The 12076-nt window shown below is 41.3% G+C and overlaps 1 protein-coding gene across 2 annotated transcripts in view; it reads left to right on the top strand.

Moving 5' to 3' along the window:
• The window catches only part of CDH11 (cadherin 11), a 143332-nt gene that overhangs the window by 101174 nt on the left and 30082 nt on the right, over nucleotides 1-12076 (top strand). Inside the window, exons 4-7 of one of the 2 annotated variants that reach the window (XM_021704156.1) lie at nucleotides 3461-3755; nucleotides 6606-6725; nucleotides 7029-7196; nucleotides 11485-11672. In XM_021704156.1, coding sequence (XP_021559831.1) covers nucleotides 3461-3755; nucleotides 6606-6725; nucleotides 7029-7196; nucleotides 11485-11672 — 771 coding nt within the window. The remainder of the gene's footprint in view (nucleotides 1-3460; nucleotides 3756-6605; nucleotides 6726-7028; nucleotides 7197-11484; nucleotides 11673-12076) is intronic. The other variant, XM_044911395.1, reaches the window with a different exon arrangement.

The raw sequence follows: 12076 nt of genomic DNA, 5'->3' as shown, positions 1-12076 counted from the left end.
GAAGAGCTAGGCAAATGGTAAGCTAGGGTAAAATATTCCTGACTTCAAAGAGTTCAGACACTAGTGGAAAAGACACACTTATCTAAGCAATTAAAACACACACACACACAAAGAATAGGATAACGAAGAGATTCAACAGAAGCGATTATACATTTACATGGGAATGTTTGGGAAGGATGGAGGAAGGTTTCATAGAGAACATGGTAATAACTTGTGACCTGAAAGAGGACTTGGAGTTAATCCTGTGAAGGGGGAAAAGGCCAAGAGTAGATCCAAGGGGTGCTAATTTGTAAGCCTCCTATATTCCAATGAGTTATTTCAGTTGCTCTTTAACATGAGAACAGCAATGCATATTTATGTAATTGACATATTTGGAAGAGGTTCATATTAGCATCTCAATAATGTTGTTGGGGGGGGTGGTTAGGAAAGTGCCTTTTCAAAGAGATGTACCAAAAGAATTTCATTCATGTAGGCTCGAAAATGGAAAGATTATACCCCAAATAGAAGTAGTCTGGGGGAAATGGGAACCCAGGGAAATAACTGGCATGTGAATTCCCTACATGAGGAGATGGGCTCTGTGCCCAGAGAGGAAGATGAGACTTCAGTCAAGGCAGGGGCTGTGCAGCTTGAACAACATGGGAAGCTGTGTGTGAATTGTTCTTAGAATATAGAACCTCAGCCTTGGGGACTTTCTCAGTGAGGAACAGTGTGTGTGTTAGGGTGCGAGACTGCAGAAGAGACAGGACTTGGAGAACCCTTTCCTTATCTCTGTGGAGCAAGCGGTTGACATGCCCACTGAAAGGGGAACGTAGGGAAAAACATGGAGAAAAAGTAAGCAGTGAGTGGCCTTTAAAATATAGGCACATGGGATTGAGTATGAGATGTCAGATTGGATGGGGGAAGAAGAAAAAAGTGGCTGGATCCTCTGGATCTTCCTTTTGAGATAATGCAGATATATAGTTCCCCGTGAATAGAGGGAATAGACTGGATGACCTTTGATTTGACAACATTCAAGGTTGAGTGCTTTATGATGCTCTGAAAAAGTAGGATTTGACAAGCAATGGACTTTCAGGTTTCTTGTAGGAAACACAGTCTGTGTCATGCTATGCTCTGCAGAGGGGGAAGCCATCAGTCTTTGGCGTTAGGAATTGGCTGTGTATGCCTCCGCAACTGGATCCCCTGATAGGATTGAATGGTTTCCCAAACTGCTTTTTGTGTGGAACCTAATAAATATCATTGTCACTTGTATAGGTCATCTTTGTTGGAGAGGGAAAAAGAAGGAATTTATATCCAACTTTCAAATGTGAAAACAAAGTAGAGGAAAATAATGAGCACTATGGTTTTACTTTTTTTTTTCAGTTATTTGATTGATCATGAACTAGAATCTGTGTAATTCTCAAGAAACTTGGCCAAACTCACATGTAATCCATGAAAGTCCCTGGAAACTTCCCTTCTAGACGCACCCATTAAAATAAGCATTGATTTCCTTGTTTCTCATTCACAAGAATGAGCCCCTAACTTTTGCCAGGTCTGAGACAGAGAAAATGAACAAATAAACTGTGTGGGGGATTGGGGAGAAAGCCAGGGGAATGGCGGCAGAGATCCTGCCCTCACTGTGTAAATCAAATGAAGATTGGGGCAATTCTGTTCATCCTTTGGAGGCCATTAAGTAGCTTCATATTTTACTCCCAAACTGCCTTATTCAGGAGAAATGTATTAACTGTCATTTCATGACAATATGTAGCTGGTTATGAATAACAAGTTCTGAAAGAACTTTTTTTTTTTTAATTTTCCTGAGAAACACTGTGAACTGAAATCAAAATGGTCTTCCTGATTTGTGCCTACAGGTATCCCCCTGAACTGAAATATTTGGTGCTTCACTGAGGTGCTGCAAATCAATTAGATACTTTTTGGGAAACCGAAACAACACAAACACTTTTAAAAAGCAGTGTGTTCAACCTTGCTTTGTGATTCTGCACAAGCTCTCTGGGCCTCAGTTCCATAACAATAATAATTAAAATGGCATTAATAATAATATTAAAATGACATTTACTTATAATATCAGTATTAAAATGTCATTGATAATAAGAAAGAGCATTATTATTATCAATGCCATTTGAATAAAGCTTTTTGTTTTCTACTGGGGCTTCTTACGTAGTAGGGTAGAACCAAGGGCTTTTTAGCCCTTTGACTACCCTTAAAGCCTACGGAAATGGTAAAAACAATGTCTATCTCTTCCGACAAATGGCATAATGAGGGCAGAGGAACTCAGATTAAGATGGAAGCTTCAGACATTGAGGTGACATCAAGGGAAGGTGAGGAATTCATTACTACAGGAAAATGAGAGGTGGTCTTTGGGTGAGTTCCACGTTCTGAAACACAGAGCAGAATTAAGACACAGGATGGGTAGTCAGAGCAACTGGATCCTGCCGTGGTCCAGCCCATTGTGTATTTAGGCAAGTACCATCATTTCTCTGGGCTTTGTCAAAGGAGGAGAAAAAAACCTAAAGATATTTAAGGTTCTCTCTATTGTCTAAGAAGCTGCATATCTATCAACCCATCCTACCCACACGATGCCTATGATCAGAATGGGAGCTTCTTCCAGGCAGGCTGCAACCCCAGACCCTCATACCTGATGCGCCTCACAGAGGGTCTTATGGAAAGGTCTGATCCATGAATTTCTTGTAGTAACAGAAGCCTGGAAACAACCTTAGTGTCCTTTGGAAGAGGACAGCTAGAACAAGGTGATAACATCCATCCAGTGGGTGAGGTCGATCTTTATGTACCAGTACGGAAGGCCACCTGAATTTACTTTCACAGGAAAACAGAGGTGGAGAGTGACGTGTGCACTATAGCACTTTATTGCATAAAAATAAGCTGGGACATTTATGTATCTCACTGTACAGATATTCTAGCATATGCATAAAATATATCTTAGAGGATTCACAGGAAACTGGTAACAACTGTTGTGTGTGAGCAGAGAAATTGAAGGAGCAGGAATCAGAACTGAGAAGACTTACTTATGGCATAAATGTTTGTTTTTTTATTTTTTATGTTATGTACATATTTCTTTCAAAATAAGTCTATTAATATATGTGCATATGTATCTATATTTTGTTTGGGTGATGTTTTTGTGAATATGTGCATCTATTTTGTATGTGTGCGTATTCGTGAGGGAGAGCATGAATCTTAGAATTGGAAAAACTCAGGGTTCAAGTTTGAATGCTGGGTTCACTGCACCCAGCTGCGTGCCCTTGGCCAAAGCAATTATCTTCTCTAGGATTTCATTTCTTCATGTATAGAAGCAGGGGAGCGCATCTCCCTCTCAAGGTGTATGCGTGGGTCTGCGTGGGTCTGCGTGAGCGTGTGTGGACACTGTCCTCCAGTAAACAGCATGCGAGACTCTATCTCCCCAGGGCCTCCCTCACAGAATTAAAAATCTCGATTTCTCTTTTCCTAGCTTCATTCCGATATTGACTCTGGTGATGGGAACATTAAATACATTCTCTCAGGTGAAGGAGCCGGAACCATTTTTGTGATTGATGACAAGTCAGGGAACATTCATGCCACCAAGACATTGGACCGAGAGGAGAGAGCCCAGTACACGCTCATGGCACAGGCGGTGGACAGGGACACCAACCGGCCACTGGAGCCGCCATCGGAGTTCATTGTCAAGGTCCAGGACATTAATGACAACCCTCCTGAGTTCCTGCATGAGACCTACCATGCGAACGTGCCCGAGAGGTCCAACGTGGGTGCGTAGGGCAGGGGAAACGCTCCGTCTACAGGCCTGCTGTCCCTTTTTGGGGTGGGGGCAGGGGCTTGTGCCTATTCTCCTGAATCCGGAAAGTCGAATTTATCCTGCCTCTTCTGTGGCATAATGACAAAAAAAAAAATGTTATCTGTGTAGTTGAAGTTTCAAATATTTAAAATGGACCTGAGGTTTTAAAACCGAAACTTACAAAACATAAGGAAGTGTGGCCAAGGGGCAAGAACACGACCGCATCCAGGGAATCCTGGCTATGGTACTCATTAGCTATGTGACTTGGATCCGGGTCTGTCTCTCGTAGCCTTAGTGTTACTTTCTGTAAAATGGAATGACTATTTCTAGTCTTGCCGGATTAGAAGCAATATAGTTCAGTCACTAGCGCACATTGATGTCTGTTGAAGTCAGAGGGATGGTAATATTTGTTGCATGTAGACATCATGCTAATTAGTGATTTCCATGGTATTATTGCACTTAATTTTTGCATTGATTCATCTTTACAGTGAGGTAGGTCCTATTTGACATATCTTGCAGATGGGAAACCCAAGCTAGAAATAGGTTAACTAATTTATCCAAGGTCATCTGAGCTATTAAGTGGCTCCAGAATATACACTTAGTCATGACACTATGTCACGATCTGTTAGAATAATTTAGAAGTAGATATGTCTTTTCATCAGGGTTAAACACACACTGCATTGTTAAAGGATATTTCTCTGAAGGATTTCTTCAGATGGCCACATTTTCCTGGCAGCAACTTTTGTTTGGCTTTATAGAACACATGCAGTCGTGGGCTTTTGAGAAACATGCCTCATATTGAGAAAGGTTTGTCTTTCAGGCAGTGATCGGGGCTGTTCTGATCAGGGAATGAGTCTGGTTGTATGAATCAGAAATTTTAGAGTCCGAATGGACTTAAGAATCATCTGGGCCAAACTGCCCATTTTACAGATGAGAAAACCAAGCAGCAAGAATAGGTACCAACCTGCTCAAAAAAGTTAAAGACAGAAGTGACCCCCAAACCCTTTCCACTTTGCATGTAGAACTGGGGATTTAAAAAAAAAAAAAAAGTCTCTTTTTTCCTCCTCCAGATAAAGTCAAGCTCTTCTCACATTTTATGAAGGTCAGGCTTCATTTCTTGATTCTCTTCCCCGGCCATGACCGTTCCTTTAGTCTCTCAGTATTTGCCTTGGGATTTTAATGAGAAAAAAGTGGACATGAACCAAATCGTTAAATAGGGGACAGTAGCATCAGCAACTGAGCCAGAAGGAAAGGCCTGTCATCCAAATGAATTCTCCAGAGGAATTTACGTTGTCCCCACCTCAAGGAGCCCCGTGATGCTTCAGGCTAGCACCCAGACCTTCTGTCATGGCTTATAAGAGTAGAGTCTCTTGTCACAGTACTGGGGCTGTGCCCCTCACCAGCCAGCGGAACCTGGGCAACTTGTCACATCTTTCTCAGTTTTCATTTTGTCATCTATAAAGTGAGGATAATGTAAACTGTGATGAGGGTTAAGTAACATAGATGTAAAATACAAGGAGTCGTAATGGATTTAGTGGAGTTCCAGAAGCAAATGAAGCATAGAGATTTAATAATTTCCTCAGCTCAACCACAATGGTAGAGAATAGAGCCTATTCTCCTTTAGAAACCCCTATACCTAGAATAGAGCCTGATTGTATGGGAAGAGCTCGAGAGGAGTCACTTGCATGAAATAATGAATTACAGAAAAGTAATTAGAAAAAAGCAAGATTGACTTTTACACCATATAAAAATTACTGACAATTGTAAATTAAAGGGTTGACGGAGGCTATGTAAAAGGGCTCCCTTGCCCCCCACACAGAACCTTGCCCCCCTGCCAAAAATGTCACCGAGAGACCGTGGGTTTGGTTGGTTGCTGGATGGGGGTTAGACTCCTGACTCTGGCAATAATCCACTTTGCAAAATAGATGGCAAAAGTTCCTACCCCTCACACCCAATTTCTCAAAATGCAGTTGATGTAAAAATGAGGAGCCGAGGGAGGCTGGGGGAACCCACAGAACGTGCCCGAAACAGTGCCTGGCTCAGAGGCACTAAATGCTGTTTCACTTCCTTTGGCACCGCACCCCGTTCTGTAGTCCAACACTCTGTGCCCTCAAGTCCTTGTGACCATCAGGGAAGAGAGGCTCTGCCAGGAGAAACGGAATCCCACCTTCCTTCATTTCCCTGGTTTCCTCTCCTTCGGACCCACCGATGTCTACGGGTGGTTTCTGTTAAATGACTACCAGACCCGTTAGAGGTGGGAAGAAGCAATTTTCATGTCACCGGGGAACAACATTCTGTACAATATTTATAGCCATAAATTAATTAAAATGTAGTATTAGGAGCTATTTTATTACATGCAAAGCAACAATAAAATGATGTATTTATTGCTCTGCTACAGATGGTAGACTGCACTCTGTCCTTTTACGAAAAGCAATTCATCATTAATTATCCTTTATTATACTCTTTGGGAGGATTTTTATTTAATTATTTGATATATTGAACATTTCAATTGCATGGGTCTTAGAATGTTTTTGCAGTAATGTTCATAGTATTATTTTAACTACTAAGCATAACACAATGTATTAGGAATTCAGAAAGTTCATTTTTAAGCCAAGGGAGGTTTTTTTTTTTTTTAAGGAAGGAAAGAGGGAAGGAAGAAAAAGAGGAAGAGAGGAAGATTTTACATCTCAAACCCAGAAAAGCAAGCATGTTACACAATTGTGGGGCTTTTCTTTGTTTTTAATTTTAAGATGGAACTTTGTAAATTAGAATATAATTCAAAAAGCCGAGAGGGTGTTGCTAATGAATTTATTTCGTTTTTAAGGGACATCGGTCATCCAGGTGACCGCTTCAGATGCCGATGATCCTACCTATGGAAACAGCGCCAAGTTAGTATACAGCATCCTGGAAGGACAGCCCTACTTTTCAGTAGAAGCACAGACAGGTAGCGTGCAATGTCATTGTGATCCCTGAGAATAATGAGGTTATTACTTGCAGTTACAATGCAACATATAAAGCACATATAATTTTAATGCTATATTAATAATTATGACAATTTGCTGAGAAAGACATCTATCTATAGAGTGTTCTAGGTATGGCTGCTTTTTATTATAATTAGCATGTTAAAGTGACTCTTCTGTAAGGGCAGGTTCTATTTTATTCCTCTTTGCTTCCCCTGTGCCTAGAAATTTTTGTTTTAATGTTGTTATCAATGAATATGTGTGATGTTTCCCTCCTGCCTATCCAGGTATCATCAGAACAGCCCTTCCCAACATGGACAGGGAAGCCAAGGAGGAGTACCACGTGGTGATCCAGGCCAAGGACATGGGCGGACACATGGGTGGACTCTCTGGGACAACCAAAGTGACGATCACACTGACTGATGTCAATGACAATCCACCAAAGTTTCCGCAGAGTAAGTAGGTGGGCTTGGCTTTCACATTTTAATGGGGCCACGGCCAGCCCTTCTCTGACCCGTTCCTGCTTTACTCAGCTTTCAAGAAGAAAGCTAGAAGAAGGGTGTCTCTTTATCATTCATGCAAAAAATGAAAACCAAAACAATACAACAGCTACCGAAAAAAGTGAAGGTGGAACACAGGTAGTAGAAGGAAAAGGAAACCTAAAAAGTTGTATGACCCTGGAAACAGAAAATCTATTTTGGTAGGTATTTCACTAGATACTGGTGACACAATCTAGTAATTAATTAACCTCTCTCTGTCTCAGTGTTCTCATTTCTAATCTGGAGGTAATAGTACCTGAGTAAGTTGTCTTGCTTTAAAATAGACTGCCCAAAACCTTTGTGGTTTAAAACAATAATAATTACTTATTTTTGTCACAAGTCTGTAATTTGGGCAAAACTTGGAGGAGACCCCTTATCTTTGTTTCCATAGCATCAAGTGAGGATGGCTTGACTGAGGCTGGAGGATCCATTTCCAAGAATGCTCACTTACATGGCTGATGAATTGGTGTTGGCTCTTGGTTTCTCTCCATGTGGGGCTCACCAAGGAATGGCTCAGATAGGTTCTGAAAGTGAGAGCCCCAAGAATATCAAGCAGAAACTGTACTGTCTCTTATGACCTAACTTCAGAAATCACATCACATCATCTCCACTGTAGTCATAAGACTGCCCAAATTTAAGGAGAGTTCTTGAAGACCAGGTTTCTCAATGGAAAGACTGTCAAAGTCATGTTGAAGGAAAAGCATGTGGGATGGGAGATATGGCTCTGGCCAGTTTTGGAGAATACAGTCTTCCGTAGATCTTAATTAATAGGATATTTTTAGAACTACATAGGCTTGTATAAAATCTTATATCTGGCGTAAGTTGTCAACAGCAGTATTTTTATCTGGGGGATTGTGGTCCTTATACAAAATTGATAGGATTGCTGAGGGAAATAAAAGAAGAAATGATTTTGTAAGATTATTAATCATCATAATTACAACATCTACCATCATTTAATGAATCGTAACTATTACTGAATATCTCTACAAGAGCCTACATTTTACAGGTAAAACTGGATTCTGCGAAAGGTGCAATGAGTTGCCCAAAGAATGTAGCAAAGCCACCCCAAAAAACAAAATATATCCAGGTAAAAATAGGCAGAAGACAGGAATAGAAGACATACCGATGGCCAATAGACACATGAAAAGTTGCTCAACATCACTTACCATCGAGGAAACGCAAATCAAAACCACAATGAACTATCCCTTTACACCTGTCAGAATGCCTAAAATGAAAAACACAAGAAACAGCAGGTACTGGTGAGGGTGTGGACAAAGGGGAACCCTCTTGCACTGTTGGTGGGAATGCAAACTGAGGCAGCCTCTGTGGAAAACAGTATGGAGTTTCCTCAAAAAGTTAAAAATAACTACCCTACGATTCAGTAACCACATTACTGGGCATTTACTCGAAATATACAAAAACACTAATTCAATGGGATACAGGCACCCCTATGTTTATAGTAGCATTATTGGCTATTACAGTAGACAAATTATGGAAGCAGCCCGAGTGTCCATCAATAGATGAATAGATCAGGAAAATGTGGCACATATATATACAATGGAATATTATTCAGCCACAAAAAGAGTGAATCTTGCCATTTGCACCAGCATGGATGGATCGAGAGAGTATAATGCTAAACGAAGTAAGTCAGAGAAAGACAAATTTATATGATCTCACTCACGTGGAATTTAAGAAACACAACAAACTAGCAAAAGAAAAAGAGAGAGAGAAACCAAGAAACAGACTCTTAACTATAGAGAACAAATTGATGGTCACCTGAGGGGGGGGGGGGGGGGGATGGGTGAAATCGGTGTTGGGGATTAAAGAGTGCACTTGTCCTATGATCACCGAGTAATGTATGGAATTGTTGAATTGCTATATTGTGCACTTGAAACTAATATAACACTGTATGTTAACTATACTGGAATTAAAATTGAAAATCAAATTTAAAAAACAAGAATGTAGCAAAGCCAGAACTTGAACATAAATCTGTTTGTGTATATATAGATATAGACAAAGGTACAGTGTGCTTGTAATGTTGCTGATGCTGCTAGTACATGGGGGATTCATCACTAGATTAGGAGAGTAGCTGGTAGAGCCTGGGAGTTTATTGTCAGAGAGATGGCACTTTTTGCAAACCTGGGAACAAGGCAGGCAAACAAATATGGTCCCAGGAAGGCACCATGGTCATTCAGAGGAATCCAAAGACAATGGTCTGCACAAGGGAGATACTGAGATAGGATTACCAGGCAATAAACAGTTCTCGTAAGGTCCCAGAAGAGCTGAAGAAAGACGGCTTTGCCCAGTCAGGCACAAGGTTCAGCACCCCCAATAAGCTTAAGGCTTATATAGCATTCTAACAGACTGCATGCTCCATTATCCACACTAAAAAAACTGTTTGGTGGGTAGAAGGAAAAAACAAACAGGATTATTAGCAGGCAGCCATTAATGCCCTTGCTCACATGCGACCATATAGTAAAGTTACATCGCTTTGGCGCAGATACTAGTTTCATTGCCATGAACTCGAACGAGATTTGGAGAAAACCATAACAGGTTTCTGTAAACCATCGTGTAAATTGGTAATTATCTACAGAGATTTATCAGGGAAGACTACACCTCCCAGTTGTCCTTGACTATGCAGATTATGGTGTGATTAAGTAGAATATGGGTCAACGTGAAAGCATTCAAAGCCACATTATATAGATAAATATACAAACAGTACTGGAACTCATAAAATCCATGGAAGGGAACCTAAACCTTAGAAGAGTTTAAGTGACTTGTCCAAAACCACTCAACTTGGAAGTGGTAGAGACAAGGTTTCAACCCTTGTTTCTCTATATTGTTTCACGCAGAATATTTTTAAAATGCAAAAATGCAGATAAGATCATCTCAAATCCGGCTTCTCTACTGAAAACCTTCCAGTGGCTTCCACCAAGCTTAAACAAAACCTGAAGTCTTTCCTATTTCCTGCAATGGCCTTTACACAGATGGGCCCCAGCCTACCCATGCCCTCACCTTTTACAGAAAGCTCCAGCTGTACTTGAATTCTTGCTTCTGTATGTCTTCAGGGTTTTTGCCATTTGTTCTTTGCTCTGTCTGTAATTTTTATCCCCAGAGATTCACACGATTGATTGCTAACCCTTCAAGGGAGTTCAGATGCCTTCTTCTGAGGGACGTCTTCTCTGACCAACTAATTCCAAATCAATCTCGATTCTCCTTCTTTCTTCTTCTCACACAGACATATTTAACACAAGTGTACACACTCACACACACACACATCACACATTCATATACACACTCACACTCATGCATGCATATGCGTACCAGACACTCATACACACCCAGACATGCATTCACACATGTACCATCCCCCTCACAAACCGTATACGCTCACGCAGAGTCACACGCTGTCTCTTTACCCTCTACCCCTTACGCTACTTTATTTTTCTTCTTTCTGGCAATGACATCAGAGTAGGTATACATTTGCTTTTTTTTTTTTTCTCTTCAGTGTGCCTCAGTAAGGGAAGAAACTTGACGATTTCATTCACCGCTGAGTCTCCAGGGGCTAAAGCAGCACCTGGCATTAGGTTCCCAGTAAATATTAAATAAGTATAAATGGACAGACCACACTGTGGGAAACCTTTCCAGAGAAGGCAGTGCTTATTGATCAAACGGTGAAGGAGGTGATATAAGAGGAGAGTCAACTATAGAGTTAGAAGAGTCATAACCTTGAAGGATAGAATTTGCTTTTGATTTTTTTTAAAAAAAATACGGAGCTGTGGAATTTTTTTTAAAAGAGAAGGATGTGTTTCTGGGTACCTGGCAGTGCTTTGGAATTAACTTGTGGACCGTCCTGAAGACAAGAAGTCTTTGCTCTTTGAACGTATAAGGATACACATGGTCCTCCATCACTGCCTGATGGGAAATGGAACTGAGTATTGTTTTCCTTTCTCTCATGTGGCCGGTGACCCCACCACATAACCCTGGACCCCGATACTGTTTCATCATCCTTTGTAGAACACATTTCTTTGACAAGCAGGCCATGTGGGATCTTCCTTCCTGTCCATTCACTTCTTTCATGTTTTCAACCAATAGAGAGTTCAATTTCAAACCCTTTGAGAAATTTATTGGGATTCAATGAAATCTAAAGTCTTACAGTTGTCAAATAAAAGGGAAAATTAAAATAGATGTCTTCTTCTTCTAGGCGTATACCAGATGTCTGTGTCAGAAGCAGCTGTCCCCGGGGAGGAAGTAGGAAGAGTAAAGGCAAAAGACCCAGACATTGGAGAAAATGGCTTAGTCACATACAATATTGTTGATGGAGACGGTATGGACTTGTTTGAGATCACGACGGACTATGAGACACAGGAAGGCGTGGTCAAACTGAAAAAGGTGAGTTAGGGTGAGGACGCAGGTGTGTGAGTGGGCCGGCCAGCCCTGCCAAGGCAACGCTGCAGCAAATGCAGAGCGGAAGGCTAAGCAACAAGAATATGGACAACTGGGAGCTGGCCTGACTTTGCAGTTCAGCTCCCCGTTCTGGGCCATAACAGAACTGTATCCCCTTCTGTTACTGCAGAGGGAGCTAGCAAAGGGGCTGGGGATGCCGGCCAACTGCCTGTTAGTTTTTCTGTGATTTAGCACCGTTTTCACACAGAAGGGTAGATAGGTAGATAAATCTAGAGTTTGGACAAACAGCCCTGAGCATGTAAGGGGTTCCTCCTTTGGCTCTGCCAAGCTAACTCTATTCATACTGGCTGCTCAGAGCATTTCCCATCTGAAGCATCCAAGGGCCACTG

This window comes from Neomonachus schauinslandi, chromosome 16 (assembly GCF_002201575.2).
Source record: "Neomonachus schauinslandi chromosome 16, ASM220157v2, whole genome shotgun sequence".
Lineage (NCBI taxonomy): Eukaryota > Metazoa > Chordata > Mammalia > Carnivora > Phocidae > Neomonachus > Neomonachus schauinslandi.
Note: the sequence above shows the minus strand (reverse complement) of the source record. Positions and strands in the feature narration are given on the sequence as shown.